At 44.5% G+C, this 16,456-nt stretch overlaps 1 protein-coding gene across 2 annotated transcripts in view; it reads right to left on the reverse strand.

Moving 5' to 3' along the window:
• ME3 (malic enzyme 3) overlaps nt 1–16,456 on the reverse strand; it is a 199,913-nt gene that overhangs the window by 70,254 nt on the left and 113,203 nt on the right. For both annotated transcript variants that reach the window (XM_037840991.1, XM_037840992.1), the window contains exon 5: nt 10,205–10,280. In XM_037840991.1, coding sequence (XP_037696919.1) covers nt 10,205–10,280 — 76 coding nt within the window. The remainder of the gene's footprint in view (nt 1–10,204; nt 10,281–16,456) is intronic.

Here is a 16,456-nt window from a genome sequence, read left to right on the forward strand (position 1 = left end):
TTAGCTTCATAAAATGAGTTAGGTAGTGTTCCATTTTCTTCAATGTCTTGAAAGAGTTTGAGTAAGACTGGTGTCAGTTCTTTCTGGAAAGTTTGGTAGAATTCCCCTGTGAAGCCATCTGGCCCTGGGCATTTATTTGTGGGAAGATTTTTGATGACTGATTGGATCTCTTTGCTTGTGATGGGTTGATTGAGGTCTTCTATTTCTTCTCTGGTCAGTCTAGGTTGTTCATATGTTTCCAGGAAATTGTCCATTTCCTCTACATTATCCAGTTTGTTGCCATACAGTTGTTCATAGTATCCTCCTATAATTTTTTTAATTTCTTCAGGATCTGCAGTTACGTCACCTTTTTCATTCATTATTTTGTTTATATGGGTCTTCTCTCTTTTTGATTTTGTTAGTCTAGCTAGGGGCTTGTCAATCTTGTTGATCTTCTCAAAGAACCAACTTTTGGTGATATTTATCCTCTCTATTGTTTTTTTGTTCTCTATGTCATTTATTTCTGCTTTAATCCTTGTTATTTCTTTTCTTCTCCTTGGTTTAGGATTGGTTTGCTGGTCATTTTCTAGCTTCTTCAGTTGATCCATTAGTTCTTTGATTTTGGCTCTTTCTTCCTTTTTAATATATGCGTTTAGTGCTATAAATTTCCTCCTCAGCACTGCTTTTGCTGCATCCCATAGGTTTTGGTATGTTGTGTTCTCATTTTCATTCGTCTCTATGTATTTAGCAATTTCTCTTGCTATTTGTTCGTTAACCCATTGATTGTTTAGGAGTGTGTTGTTTAACCTCCAGGTATTTGTGAATTTTCTAAGTCTCTGATGGTTATTGACTTCTAATTGTATTCCATTGTGGTCAGAGAATGTGCTTTGAATAATTTCAATCTTTTTAAATTTATTGAGGCTTGTTTTATGTCCCAGCATATGATCTATTCTGGAGAAAGTTCCGTGAGCACTAGAAAAGTATGTGTATACTGGTGATTTGGGATGTAATATTCTGTATATGTCTGTTAAATCTAATTCATTGATCATATTGTTTAGGTTTTCAATTTCCTTATTGGTCCTCTGTCTGGTTGATCTATCTATAGGAGAGAGTGATGTGTTGAAGTCTCCCACAATTATTGTGGAAACATCAATTGCTTCCTTTAGTTTTGCCAGTGTTTCTCTCATGTATTTTGTGGCACCTTGATTGGGTGCATTGACATTTATGATTGTTATTTCTTCTTGTTGAATTGTCCCTTTTATTAGTACGTAGTGGCCTTCTTCTTCTCTCAAAACATCCCTGCATTTGAAGTCTATTTTATCTGAGATTAATATTGCTACACCTGCTTTCTTTTGGCTGTAGCTTGCATGAAATATTTTTTTCCATCCTTTCACTTTCAATTTCTTTGTGTCCCTGTGTCTAAGATGAGTCTCTTGTATGCAACATATTGATGGTTCATTTTTTTGATCCATTCTCCAAATCTAGATCTTTTAATTGGGGAGTTTAATCCATTTACATTCAACGTTATAACCATGAAGGCATTTCTTGAATCAGCCATCTTATCCTTTGGTTTATGTTTGTCATATATATTTTTCCCCTCTCTCTATTAATATCCTTTATTGTACCCATACCGAATCTCTTTAGGACTGAACCTTTCTCCAAGTCTCTCTGTCCTTTCTTTGTTTCTCTGTCTGTAGGGCTCCCTTTAGTATCTCCAGTAGGGCAGGTCTCTTGTTAGCAAATTCTCTCAGCATTTGTTTGTCTGTGAAAAATTTAAGCTCTCCCTCAAATTTGAAGGAGAGCTTTGCTGGATAAAGTATTCTTGGTTGGAAATTTTTCTCACTCAGAATTTTAAATACATCGTGCCACTGCTTCTTGCCTCCATGGTGGCTGCTGAGTAGTCACTACTTAGTCTTATGCTGTTTCCTTTGTATGTGGTGAATTGTTTTTCTCTTGCTGCTTTCAGAACTTTCTCCTTCTCTTGCGTGTTTGACAGTGTGAACAGAATATGTCTCGGAGTGGGTTTATTTGGGTTTATTCTATTTGGAGTTCGCTGAGCATTTATGATTTGTGTGTTTATGTTGTTTAGAAGATTTGGGAAGTTTTCCCCAACAATTTCTTTGAATACTCTTCCTAGTCCTTTACCCTTTTCTTCCCCTTCTGGAACACCAATGAGTCTTATATTTGGAAGTTTTATATTATCTATCATATCCCTGAGGTCCATTTCGATTTTTTCAATTTTTTTCCCCATTCCTTCTTTTATGCTTTCATTTTCCATTCTGTCATCTTTGAGGTCACTGATTCGTTGTTCAACTTCCTCTAGTCTTGTACTATGAGTGTCCAGAATCTTTTTAATTTGGTCAACAGTTTCTTTAATTTCCATAAGATCATCAAGTTTTTTATTTAGTCTTGCAATGTATTTTTTATGCTCTTCTAGGGTCTTCTTGATATCCTTTGTATCCCGTACTATGGTCTGATTGTTCATCTTTAGTTCTTTGAGTAGCTGCTGTAGGTGCTGTGTCTCTTCTGATATTTTGATTTGGGTGCTTGGGCTTGGGTTATCCATATCGTCTGGTTTTTTCATATGCTTTATAATTTTCTGTTGTTTTTGGCCTCTTGGCATTTGCTGAACTTGATAGGGTTCTTTTAAAATTTGTAGACCAATTGAAGTCCTTATCTCTAATTTATCAGATCTAAAGCTTCATGGAGTACACTTTCTCTAACTAACCAGCAGGTGGCGTCCACGAGCCACCTGTTCTCCACAAGCCAGTTCTCCCCTGCTTTGCCTCTGTGGTGAGTGGGGGAGTGAGTCTTGTGGGGTCCAATTGGTGTACCAAGCTTGTGTGTGTAGTTGGTGTTGCCCGCTCTGTATATGGGGCGTGTTTCTGGGCAGTCAGGGAGGGGGGGTGGCTCTAACAATCAAATCTCCCTGGTGATCCTGGAGTTTTAAAGCTGCTGCAATAGTCTAATCCTTCAGTTCAGTCCTGCCACAGTTTGTCTCTGCCACTGACCCACAAGACCTTGGTATTGGCATATGGCTCCCGAGACTTGCAAGAGGGTCCCTCTTCCAGGCCGTGCACCCCCTGGTCCTCTGTTGAGGGATGACTGAGCTATGTCACAGGTGAGTGCCGTCCCCTCAGGGCGGTTCTGGACTGCTGGGCTGTGTAGGAAGGCTCCCAGTCTGCTGAAATGATGGCTGAATGGGGCTTTGTTAATTCACACTGCTCCACCTTCCCAACTCTGGGACAATCAGCCGAGGGTGCAGGAAAGGCTAATGTCCACGCCCAGTTTTGTGGTGTGTGCCTGTTGTTTGAAGCACTTCCATCACACTGGGTTGTCTTGGGCAGCTCTGGGCTATGGGGCTGGCGATGGGCAGGAGTGTTTCCTGTCCACCAGGATGATGGCTGTGAGCGGACACCCCCCTTTTCTTGGGAAGTTGTGGTGTTTAGTGTATTTTCTCAGCCACTGGATTATTGCCTTTTGTCTCAGACCTCTCTTAGTTCTGCTCTTGTCTTGACCTGCTCAAATTGCAAGTCTTTGAAGCTTTCTGTATTGGGCTTCTTAGAGTAATTGTTTTAGAAAAAGAAAAAAGGATTAAAAAAAAAAAAAAAAGGGCCCTCTTCACAGATCTAATGGGTTATTGAAATGCTAAGAGACAAAGCAATTAGGGCCATTAAGGAAAGGTCCACAGGGCAGAGAGATCAGCTTTTCTTTGGGATTTGCATATGAGCCTCAGGACCTGAGCTCTGCCCTTCCCCTTTCTATGTTCACCAGAACTCCAAAAATCCTCCACTTTTATTTTGGAGTTTTTCGTGCTGTTTTTTTCTATGCCTGTCTCCTCTCTGCTGGGCTGGCTGCTCTCAGATTCTGTGGTGTCTGGTCTCAGTCTATCTATGGTTGGAGTCTGGATCAGTAGAATGAGTTTCCAATAAGGGCTGCCACTGCAGTTCTCCCTTCTCCTTCCCAGAGCTGACAGCCCCTCCTCCCACAGGACTGAGCCTGGCAGGGAGGGGCGCGGGTCCCCCTGCCGCAAAAACTTACAGATTTCGCTGATCTCACCAGTTCCACATTTTCATGAGTGTTGTATGAAGTATGCCCAAAGTCAGATTGCTCTGTGGTGTCCAGTCCACGCAGTTCCTGGCTTTCTACCTACTTTCCTGGAGGAGTAACTAAAACATACAGCTCACCAGTCCGCCATCTTGCCCCGCCTCTGGTCGGTATTTTCTTGACTACATGCCACATTACTCCTCAATTCCCTTATCTCCTTGAGCCAAATCCTACAATCCTTATAGGTTTCAAGGGAATAGTTCAAAAAGGACCTTTCTCCAAGAAGTTTTCTCTTCTGGGAGGTATCACTTCTTTCTCTAAATTCCCCAAGTCTTTTCTTCTCCCATAATATTTATCACTTTATTCCTTTTATTATAGTTACATACATTTTCTTGTCTTTCATATTATCTCTAAGATCTTTAAGGGCAAGTAGTAATTCTTGTCATCTTTGATTCCCTAGCACTTAGCTCATGCCTGCAGTGTGACACACAGTCAATAAATGTCCATTGGACCCTGTGATGGATCCAACATAGAGCATGTGATGGTTAATTTCATGTGTCAACTTGGCTAGGTTATGGTAGCCAGATGTTTGGTCAAACATTGGCCTACTTGCTACTGTGAAGGTATTTTGGAGATGGAATTTGCATCCACAATCATCAAAGGAGATTTCCCTCAGCAGTGTCCGTAATCTCTTCATCCTATCAGTTGGAGGTTTCCAAAGTGAGAATCAAGGGTTTCAGGGATCAGAAGACAACTTCAATACTTGGCTCCTGCTGGAATTTCCAGTCAGTCAGCTTACCCTGGGGAATGTGGACTAAGAACTTCAATATCATCTTTATTGGAGTTTCCAGATTGTGGAATTTGGACTTGCCAGCCCCCATGGTTGTGTGATTCAATTCCTGATAATAAATCTCCCTCTCCTTCCCTCCCTCCCTCTCTTTCTCTCTCTCAATACACACAGACACACAGACACACACAACTCTGTTGGTTCTATTTCTCTAGAGAAGCCTGACTAAGAGCACAGAGTGCCTTCTCCAATAGACTGAAATCAGACCTTGCATAGATTAACATAGTTTAGACATGAGATATTCCATCCTATTTTTCATGACCTCAATGCAGTTAATGCTGGGAGCTTCTCATGCAATAGATTGTCCAAAGACTGAGGGCAAATTCAAGCAGCATCCTGGAGTTTTAATGTGCAGCAATGTGTTTCAGAGAACTACAGCGTTACAGTTTCCTTGTTTGGAGGGGTTTTATAACTCATAAGTCCTTTGTACTTCAGATGACTAAAGGGAGATTTTTGGAGTCAATGTGCCAAGTTCTTCCTCTGCCCACCTGGCTCAGACCCATGGGCTTTCCTGACTCACTGCCCAAGCCCCTTGGCCTAGGTGGACCCAACGGGACTGACCCAAGACTGACCGAAGGATCATGAGTCCCTTCTTGCTCTGCTCTGGCTTCCTTGGACTTGACTCTGTAGTCATGGTCTGCCTACAGTATTGCATGTGGAATCCTTCTCCTTCCTCGTCCTTTTGTTTCCTCCTTCCCTTCCATTCTTCCTTTCTTCCTCCTCCTCACTTCTCAGCTTCAAATCTTGGTTCCACTACTCACTAGAAAAGAATATAACCTGTCAGCTTCCCTGTCTATAAAATGGTGATAATAATACTCCCCTCCTCTTACAGAGTTGTTAGGAGGATTCATTGAGTTAATCTATGTAAAGTACTTAGCATAGTGCTGCATGAGGTGGATACAATGATGCACTGTCCAGATCTCCTTCAGGAATGAAGGATTTATTCACCCAGCTGCTAGCTATACTCTCAGCTATCAACCCACTTCTGGAATTGTCTTGACTGAAGAGAGCCACCTTGCCCAAATTCAAGGGGCAGTCCCCAACCAGTGACTGATCAATGTAGGGTCATAAGGCCTGGCTCCCTTACCCCAACTTGGGTCAACTTTGAAGGGCCATCCCAGCTCCAGAGCTTCCTCATGGGTTCAACTGAGTCTTCCTCAAGACCTACTGTACCCCAGTCCCTCCCTCTGCCCCATCCTGCTTCCTCTCCTTACCCAGGTGTTCATCCCAACAGCACTCCCTAATAGATTCCATATATGCTCATCCCCATCCCTGAGGCTGCTTCCTGAGAAACCAAACCCCTGACTGAGCACAGAGTGGGAGCTTACTGCATGATGGGGCTGTGCATGATAGGTAGGCACATGGCACCAGTAATTTGGACCAACTTTAAGGAGCTAAGTGGCTGGTGCCCAGTGGCAGAGGATGCTCCCTTGGCTCCACTACCCAGCAGTCCCTCAGCACCTCCCCCTCTGAAGCTGATGAGGGCGAGATTTAAGAGCTTGGGAAAACTGTTGGGAAGGAGGGCTGTTCTCAACTGAGTCTTCCTCCTGGCTCTGGGCAATGGTCGCTGTGGGAAAGAGTCAGAAAAGCAGTTCTCACTCCCATTTGTGATTTATGCTGGACAGCCCTGGGTGGACGGGTCCACCCCCTCCTCCCTGAACAAGAGGGGCCCAGGAAACCTCATGGTCTCCCCAGCCTTGGGCTTTGGCCTTTCTTCCCACACAGTATACTACTCTTACATTTTAGTTCACAGCTCTGCTTTCAGGCTGGGAAACCAAAGAAAGCCATTTTTTTTATCTTTTAAGTTTATTCAGAAGCTCGCCTCTAAACCACTCCTCTTCTACAGCCAAGCAGCCAACAACATCAGGGGTTCAAAGATACCCGTTGTCTTGAAAAACTCTGCTTCCCCTACTAAGCAGCTGGGAAGTGGGGACTCAGCAGGGCTCTGGTGGGGGCATCAATACTTCTTTGGGGGCAACCTTGGGCAAGCCACTTAACCTCAGCTTGCTCATTGGAGGAAAGACACACTCTCACCCATTCTTCTAGATCAAACTTGGAGGTTTCAGAAGCACTCCTTTCCTTACTCCACTCTGATCACGGTGACTGTGAGAACTGAATGAAATAGTGAGGGGAAGTCATTTGTCAACTTCAAAGTACCATGAAAGGGTTAATGAGCAGAGATTTACTACCTTGGTAGGGAGACCCCATCTTCTCTTTTTAAGGCAACTGGAGAAAACACATCAACAAACAAAACAAGACTACAGTTTGGAACATTCTATGTCTCTGAGACAGCAGCCCTGGCTGTGGGGGGAAAAGACCAGTGAACAGGGCTGGATAGGGGCTGGGGGCAGTCCCAGCAGCTCTAGATGACTTGTTCACATGACAAACTATAGACCCAATATTCAAAGCTTCTGATTTTTCCATAGAAGCCAGAACTCCACTTGTGTGTCTCTTTTAAAATGAAGTCTCCAGATTTTATTTTTTCCAGATTTTAAAATGTTCTCAAATTCAAAGTTTTCAAAAAGCACTGAGGGCCATATCATACATGTCTAGGGACTGAATTGTCCCAGCCTGTGATTCACAAGAATGGGCTCCTTTTCTATGGTTGTTCTGAGACCTCTGGAGTCTCCTTCCTGTGCCGCTGTGTGTGCTACAGCCTCCGCCTCCATCTCCAGTAATGACAGCAACCATTCACGGGCCCTTCAGTGCTTCATATGATAGTTAAATCCTCTCACGATGGAAAAACAAAGCTCAGCAAGGTTATCTACATCCAGCAGGGAATTGGAAGATTCAAGCCCAGGTCTGTCTGATTGCACAGCCAGAGCTGTGTCCAGCCTGGGACTGGCCTCAGGGTTTCTCCAAAATGAGACAGAAATAAAGGGTGGAGGGGAGGAGGTGGCCCCATGCAGTTCACCTGTCCTTTCTGGGGCACTGCAAGGCTGGCAGTCAGCCAGTTGCTCCCCTCTGTCCCCCACCTGCCTGGGTCCTCACTTAGGCAGCCCTGACACCACATACTGTAACTGTTATGGGTCCATCTCTAACCAGACTACTAACCTTTTAAGATGTGGCCTGAACACCATCTTTATCCCCAAACCTTGAGGGAACTCTTACAAAGTATGTGCTGACTAAATGGTTGTTGAATGCAATTTAATTAGATGCCACTGGCTCACATCTGCTCATGTAACCTATGCTTTCATTAGAGGCTTTGGATGTGTCTTTGTTTGAGGCCTGCACCAGTCCCACCTCTTCCAGGGTGACCCCAGGGCCCGTTTCTCTTCTTCCCCCTCCTTCTCAAAAATCACAACAGCTCTGTCTCTCTCTGGTAATGAGCACTTAGTATTTAGAAGGTTTTTAAAATATGTTTGTTGAAGTCATGGGTATTTAGAGCCCCAGGTTCTATTTTAAATTTATATCTTGGTTTCCCAACTGGAGAAAAGCAGTTTTCTGGTAGGGTCCATGTTTATCTCATTTTGCTTCTTTTGTCACAGGGCCTGGGTAGTTTTCTAAGTCACCCCCTGACAGGAGGTGCAATTGAGACTTGATATCCAGTCCATGAGCTCCTCACCAAGCCCCCAACTCAGCCTGGATGACAGGGGGCCTTTTCATAATTCTAATTTCCCATGATTTTCACAAAGGCACTGTATGTGTTAGTAGAGACCCTACCTCATGGCTCCTGGCACAGCACTTGGTACCTGGAACATGCTCAACATCTGCTGACAGAGTTCATTCAATGCAGCAAACATCTATTAAACACCTACTGTGTACAGAGTTTCACCACCATTGAACTGTCTAAGAATGTGGAAAAAGACTAATTTTCAGGAAGGATCTCAGCAGCACACCCACTGAGGCCAACTTGGAGTTAACATCCCATTGGAGTGAGCTGACTCCCCTTAATGTCCCCAAGATTGTATTACAGATTCCTCCTAGACATGCCCTGGAAACCTGCTTCTTCTGGGACTGGGGCCAAAACGTGCAAGGCCAAGGCATGCATATACCTGTATTCTAAGGATATAAGCAGGCAGGCGAAGCACAGGGTACAATCACACCCAGACAGCGATATGTACAATGAGCTAGTCACCATGGCCGTGGCTGGAGCCCAAGGGCCTTGGCTGTGACTTGGGCCTGGCTTCTGAGAGCCAAGGTCCCACCCTGCTTCCTCTGATTCCGAATCCTAACACTCCACTGAGAGCGCCAGAAGAGGGTGGGACACAAAGGGAGGTTGAGAGAAGCTGGGTTTGGTACCCGGTAGGGTGGGCTGGGCCCGGGTGGGGTGGGGATGTCTGAGGGAACTGGCAGGGATGGAGGGAGGGAGGCCCTGGAGAGCAAACTATGGTGGGAGTGGCACAGCCTCCCAGCGGGGAGGCTGGGTGGTGTTAGCATGAGTCTTCTTATTTCCCCTGAGAGTTATTTACACTGTGCTTTGTCAGCTCCAACCCCTTCCCTGGTTCATGTGACAGAAAGACCTTCACCAAGCAGCCAGAAGATGTTCTGGATTTTGCTCTTAGATGCCAGCCCCCTCAAACTCTTTCAAAAAAGCCCACATAGCAGGAGGAGGTCTGGAGGTGTAGACAGAGGGTGTTATGCTGCACGTCTTACATTAAAAACTAAGAAGAATTTGCATTCCATAATATAGCATGTTTATTATATAAAAATGGTTTCTCCCTAAAGTTTTTGAGTAAAATTATACTCCATGAATAAGTGCAAGGTTTATTCTGTCACTCTGCATATACATCCCCCCCAACCCCAGGAGCACACACACCGAAGTGTGAAGGTCTTGTTCATCAAAAGCTTCTTCTCTTGGTGCACAAGGTCCCCACCCTACACCCTAGTCTCCCCAGAGTCTAGCTGTCCAAACTGTACCTCTCAATTCAGGGACCAGCTCTAATGTCACTTTCCCCATGAAGTCTTCCTTGGTTCTCCTCAGGCTAAAAGTAATCTCTGCCTCTTGAACTCCCTTGCCTCTTTCTGTGTACTTCGTTAATCTCTGATAATGCTCCACCTTGTTCGTCTTTTGTGTCTCTGTCTAATTTTCCTCATGATCCATGGGCTTCTTTATATCTCCCTGTATCCACTATGGAAACTGGCACCATGTACTTCGGAGGTGCTCAACACATGCTGAACATATTTTCAGATTCCACCCCTCAACCCCTCACCAAATAAGATAAAGGAATGATTTATGCAAACCTCTGCTCCACAGTGTATTTGTGCATGGCTGTAAGAGGTCTATGATCTGTACCTGGGAAAGTACCATAATGTCTCATTTTATAGTTGGGTTCAGGTTGAAAGGATTCACCCAAAAATGCAGCAATAGCCAAGAAAACAAGGTCATACCTTGATGTTGTCTTCTGGCCAAGAGTTCAGCATTGTTGCAAGATGGCCCTTGTCATGAATGGTAATAAACAGCCCACTAGGAGAAAGAAAACACACACACACACACACACACAGAGAAGCCAGGCTGTCAGACTGGGGACAGAGCAAAGACCACAAGTACTGTGGATTGTTGTATCATCTAATTTTGCCCACAGACCTAGGCAAGCAGGGTTCTTGCCCAAAACCCCGACTATTTAGAGGTCCCTGCTCTGGCCCTCCTCCAGTTGCTCCTCTGCATAGGGAAAGGAGTTCACAGGGCCAAAGGATGTGTCCATCTGGGGTCTGTATTCACCTGGCACCTGTGCTCACCTGAGGCTTGTGTCCACATAGAGCCTGTGCTCAGCTGGTGCCCATCCCCACCTGGCACCTGTACTTACCAGAGCCTGTTTCCTCTCTTCCCTCCTCTAGGCTACACTCTAGGTAGCCAGGACACCAAGAATTTCCTCTCCAAATGGCCCTAAGTCTGCTTCTAGGGATTGTGTGGGCCGCTGCCTTAGATCTATCCTCCTGAGTATAGACCGTGTCACTTTTGGTGCGTGGACCTCTGGGCCTGGGAGCCATGGCTGGAACTTGAACATACAGGCTGGGGAGGCCATACACATGTGCATGAGGCACCCTGAGGTGCGGGATGGCTCTGGGGATGGTTCGAGAAGTGGGCTGCGTGCTGTGAGCCAGCTTCTCTGCACCACCAGAGCCTGAGAACTCCAAATTCCAACCTGGCTTTCCAGACCATCATGAAGGTATATTTGTAAAAGTAGGAGGATGGAACATATTTTATTTAACAGTTTATCAGCTTGATCTAGAAATTGCAATGTTCAGATCTAAGGTATGTAGGTGTCCATCTGTACTTTTGTTCTAGGCCCTGAGAGGAGCAGTGGTGGGCCTGGGATCCTCTCCCTTATCTTTAGAACAGGGCAGATACGGAGCCTACCTTCTGTGGACTTCAAGGAGAGGAGGAGCGGTGGGAGAGGCAGGCCTGGGCTCTGTGACACAGGTTGACTCTAAGACCCCAGGATATGCTGGAAACTCCACTTCTATGGTTGAGACACCTCGACGTAACAGCATCTGCTACTGCACGGTCTTGCTGTTTGGTACCACAATTAGTGGCATTCTCAAGAGTGGGCTTTCCTCTCAGCTTAAGTCCCTCTTCTGTGTCCTCATGGAATGATGGAGGGGAAAAGCATGAGTTCTGGAGCTAGAATGACCTGCGTTTTAATCCTGGTTCCATCATTCATTATCTTTCTGCCCTTGGGAAAATTACTTAACTTCTCTGGGCCTCAGTTCCTCCACTATAAAAGAGGAACAGTGATGGCTTATCTCACAGGATAGTTATGAGAATTAAATGAGCTAAAAGCATATGAAGCACCTACATGGGCCCACACATGGTAAGTGGTCAAGGGGGTCCCATTTCTTTTCTCTGACCTTTCAGGCCATGCCTGCCCACTTGCATTCCCAACATCTGGAGTGGGGATCCTGGAATGTGGTTGATTTCCATCTCCCTTTCGTTGACTATGCCAGGAGATACAGGTTGTGGAACTCTGGTCTGGCTGGACCCTTAAGGTTCATCCAGTTACACATCCCCTCCCATATACAGATGAAGGAGCGTGAACTAAGACAGATAAAAAGATTTCTCAGAAGTTATTCCATAGTTAGTGAAAGACCTGGGACTAGAAACTATGTCTCCTTACTCCCGAGCCAGGGTGCATTCCATTGCATTCCATTATGTTGCTGGGTGGGGAATTTCCCAATGAATATTTTTATGATTATCTCACCTTGGAAAAAGGACAGGCAAAAGTCATTTGTTTTGAATATGCTTTGGTTTAGAAATACTGTGCCATTCCCACTTTCCTTCTTATTTTTATTCTTGCTCTATGTGATCTCATAAACGCCCATTGTTTTTGGTCAATGACTCCCTAATTTCTTTCTGTAAACCAGAGTTTCTTCACTGTTGACACTATTGGCATTTTGAGTTGGATAATTCTTTGTTATTAGGGGTGGGGATGTCCCCCCATTGTAGAATGTTTAGCAGCATCCCTGACCTCTACCCACTAGATGACAGTAGCTCCTCCCATCCTACGTGACACGAAAAATGTCTCCAAACATTGCCAAATGTCCTCTGGGGGGCAAAATCGCCCCTGGTTGAGAACCATTGCTCTAGACATTTATATTTAACTGCCTACCTGACATCTCCCCTTGCATGTCTCAAAAACACTTAATACTTAAGAAATCCATAACAAAATTCATGATCTCATCTTCTACCACTATGACTCAAAGGACAAAACAAAACAAAGTCCCAAAACGTGCATGATTGTCTACCCTTATTCCCTCTGTTGGTGAATATTACTCCCATACATCGAGCTTAACAATCCCAAACCCCTGGAATCATACTTGACACTTTCCGCTTCCCTTTTATACAACTAATTGCCAAGTCCTCCAATTCTACTTTTAAATAGCTCCTGGTCTGTGCACTTCTTTCACCTATCACACCATCCTGGTCCAGGCTCCCAGTATCTCTTGCCTAAAGTACCACAATAACAATAGAACATCCCTCCTGCCTCTTCATAGTTTATTTTCTCTATAATAGTGCAGTGGTGTTCTTGAAATGAAATTCTGATTGTGTTACTACCTGTTAAAATTCCTTCAGTGTCATCCCATTGCCCTGGGGATCAAACCAAAGTCCCAAACATGGCCTGGCCCATGTCAACATCTTCACTTACTCTTGCATCACTGTCCTCTGATCCTCCAGTCACTAGCCCACTGGCCTTTCTATTCCTCCAATGTGCCATGGTCTTCCTACCCCAGGGTGTTAACATACTGTCTCCTCTGCATGGAGCCCCTCCTCTCCTCACTCTTTGTTTAGTTATCCTTCTGATGACTTCCCAGTCACAGTAGGGGCTCCTGTTATATACAATAAAAGTACCCTGTCCCTTCATACACAAACTTACCACTATTTGGTTAGTATCTGTTTCTACCATTAGACTATAAACTTTGTAGGGCAAGGTCCACATCCGATTTTTTGTTCACATTGTATCCCCAGGGTTAAGCCCACGTTAGATACTCAATACACATTTTCTGAATGAATGGATAAGTGAATAAATGAACGATGATGATGGTTGAGGAATGAGGTTGAAAAGTGTCAAAGCTGGACAAGAGTTGGGGCAAAGTGTGTGCTGTGCTGTGCCATGCTCAAGGCATCATTCGGGCTGTGCTGCACCCTAAGACTCGGAGTGTGGAGATGTGCATCTGGAGGCAGGTGGTCAGGCCAGGGAAGAGGAGGACACCAGAGTCCAAGATTTGGGGAGAGAGGGGCTCTTTCTGGAATGGGCATCTGAATTAATTCATAAGGCTTCAGAGCAAGTTCCAGGCATTTGCTGTGACATTTTGAGATGACTTGTGGGGCTCTCAGTTGTATTATTCAATTCAAAAGCTAAGTGTTGGTTTGGAGTCAAAGAATTTGCTTCTAAGGATCATCTTTGGGAAATGAGTTTGGAAAATCACACGGTGTTGTTTATAATGAACCCCAAGGACTGCCCAGCATGAGAAAAGGAGTCACACGGGCATCCTGAAGTCAAGTAGGGCAGCTATTTTGTTAGGAGTCGGAGAGTAAATGGGCCTATAGCCTAGAACCTTTTAAAGAACCACAGGGCTGGGCCACCTCTATCTCCCAAACCAGCTGCCCTCTGAGGCAGGGCTTGAGGAGGTCTTGTTAGGGATGTACCTTCACCAGTCTCTATTTTCCCAAAGCTACAGCTAGCTCTAATATCCTTAAGTCTTTTCCCCTCCGGAAGGCAGTCACAAGGGAACGATAATGCTAACAAGAAGCCCAATTCTTTTGGAGCTGGAAGAAGCAAGGTCCCAGCCCCGGGCTCACTGATGACTCACTGAGCGACCTTGGGGAAGTCGTTTCACTTGCACTAATTAATCCCAGTGACGCATTCCCGGTCTCTCGATGCTCGCGGCCCTGTTCTGGAAACGTTTCTTACCCAAACAACTCTGATTCTCAACATTTCCCTTGCCAGATGGAAGCTCAGTAATGATGTTTGAAAAAAAACTCATCCATTAAGGGGTAAGATCCATGCAATATTTTTATAGACCTTAGTGAAGCTCTGGTGAAGTTAATTCTAAACACTGGAAAAGTGTGATTGCAGAAATTACCCAGTGTACATTAAAATAAGCCCTACTTGGTGAAGATAGGAAGGATGGAGGGGAAGCATAATCATAATGAATATTTTTTCTGTTTAAGCTCAGGCTACTAAAATTTCAAAAGATCATTACTCCCCTCTCTTTTTTTGCAGGTTAATTTCATGTTCTGTTAAGATTATACTGCAATAACAACACCTTTGAAATTTATTAAGAGCTTTTAACAACTTCTCAAAGTGCTTTTCCATCTCTTACCTAAACCATGCTGCAAATGATCCCAAAAGGATTGCCCTGGATGGGAATTTTGAGATGTCTTGTCCAAACCCCTCATTTTATAAATGAGGACATTGATATCCAGGGGGACAAAGTGACTTGTGTGAAGTCACACAGCTCATAAGTAACAGGATCTGCTTGAACAGGGCCTTGAGTCCATTCTTTCCACTGACCCCAGACTGCCTGTTCTCTCTGGGGATGTAGTTCTCAACCAACAACTAAAAGGTGCCGAGTGAAATGTACCAAACAGAGGTGGCATTAGGGGCACTAATAAAAAATGCTATGGTGCATGTTGGAGAGGAAGTAAAATGTGCAGGGCGGGGGATTATGAGGATAAATAAATGGACTGCAGACTCCAGCTGGGTCCTAGAGGGGACCTGCCTATCCATCCATTTCCTGGTGTCTACACCAGCTCAGAAAGAAGATGCTCCCAGGGAAGAAAACCTCTTAAATGACCTCAGCAACCTGTTTTCAGTTTTAGCAACTATTCACTCAGGAGAGACTCTTTTCTCCAGCAGTAACTGGTAATGCAACGGGGTTGATTCTTATCTCTGCCTCCACGAGATTCCAATCAACTGAGAAGGGCAGACAAGTGCCTCTCTCAGGGTCATAGACTCTTCTCCCTACCTTTGTATTCCTTCTTGGTGGCTTCAGGGAGAATATTTAGGTGGCTCTGGATGTGCTCCTCACCTCAGACACTCGGGAGTCCCCGAGGCCAGAATGAGGATATATTCAAGTGACTTCCAATAATACAAAGCACTATAAAGTGATGAGGATGCAAGTGACTCAAGTGAAGTTTTAGAGAAATGTCAGAGGGAAGGTAGCAGGCAGTAGGGGTTAAATGCACAAGTTTTGGGACCACAAAACCTGGCCTCAAAGCCTGGCCCTGCTTCTCACTAGCTACATGGCTATGGACAAGATACTTCTCAAGCTTTGGTTCCTCAATTATAAAGTGGAGGAAATGACATTGCCTATTACATATCTTCATTACAAGGATCAAAGAAGACAATGCGCACTTAAAGAGTTTAATGGAGTTCGTGCTGGCACACAGTGAGCACTAAACAAATGGTAGCTCTTAGTGTTGCTGATTTAGTGTAGTGGTTAAGAGCACAGGCAAGGGGGTCAGACCCCCTGGGTTTACATGTTGGCAAAATGCCCAGTTGGGGTACTTGCCTCACAGTGAGTGCTTGGTAAATATTAATAGCTAATTATAAATTAGAGTTTAACTAGGATTATATCAAGTCAGAGTGCATGTTTGCCAGGAGCCATGACTGACAGTAACACGTGCCTTTGGTGAAACAGGAAGGCAATCATAAAGAAAGTTAGGTGGAAAATCTCTCATTATGTGGGCCACTGAAGTGGGGGCAAAATAAAAGAGTCTTTGGTGATGCACAGTTAGGACTAAAGGTTTTCCATGTTCCCTGCAAGAGTTAACATTCAATAAGAGTGTGATCAAGGGAAGCCTGAAAGGGAAAAGAAGTCACAAAAGGGCAATAGCCATTTTACTCATTCATTCATTCACTCATTCAACAAGCTTTATTCTAATAAGCTTTAATCACTTTACATATATTATCTTAATTCCCATGCAACACTATCTGATGAGTATTGTCATCGCTCTGTGGATGAGATTACAAGGTAGGGACGTGAAGGCTTAGGTGGAATGTAAATACAGGTCTCCTGGATCCCAGAAACATGGCACCTTTATGTGTGTGATTTGGGGCAAGTGCCTTCACCTCTTTACCTTAGTTTTCTAAGGCAAGGGGACAATGGCTTCTCCTTTACAGAATGATTGTAAAGATC

This window comes from Choloepus didactylus, chromosome 6 (assembly GCF_015220235.1).
Source record: "Choloepus didactylus isolate mChoDid1 chromosome 6, mChoDid1.pri, whole genome shotgun sequence".
Taxonomy (NCBI): Eukaryota; Metazoa; Chordata; class Mammalia; order Pilosa; family Megalonychidae; genus Choloepus; species Choloepus didactylus.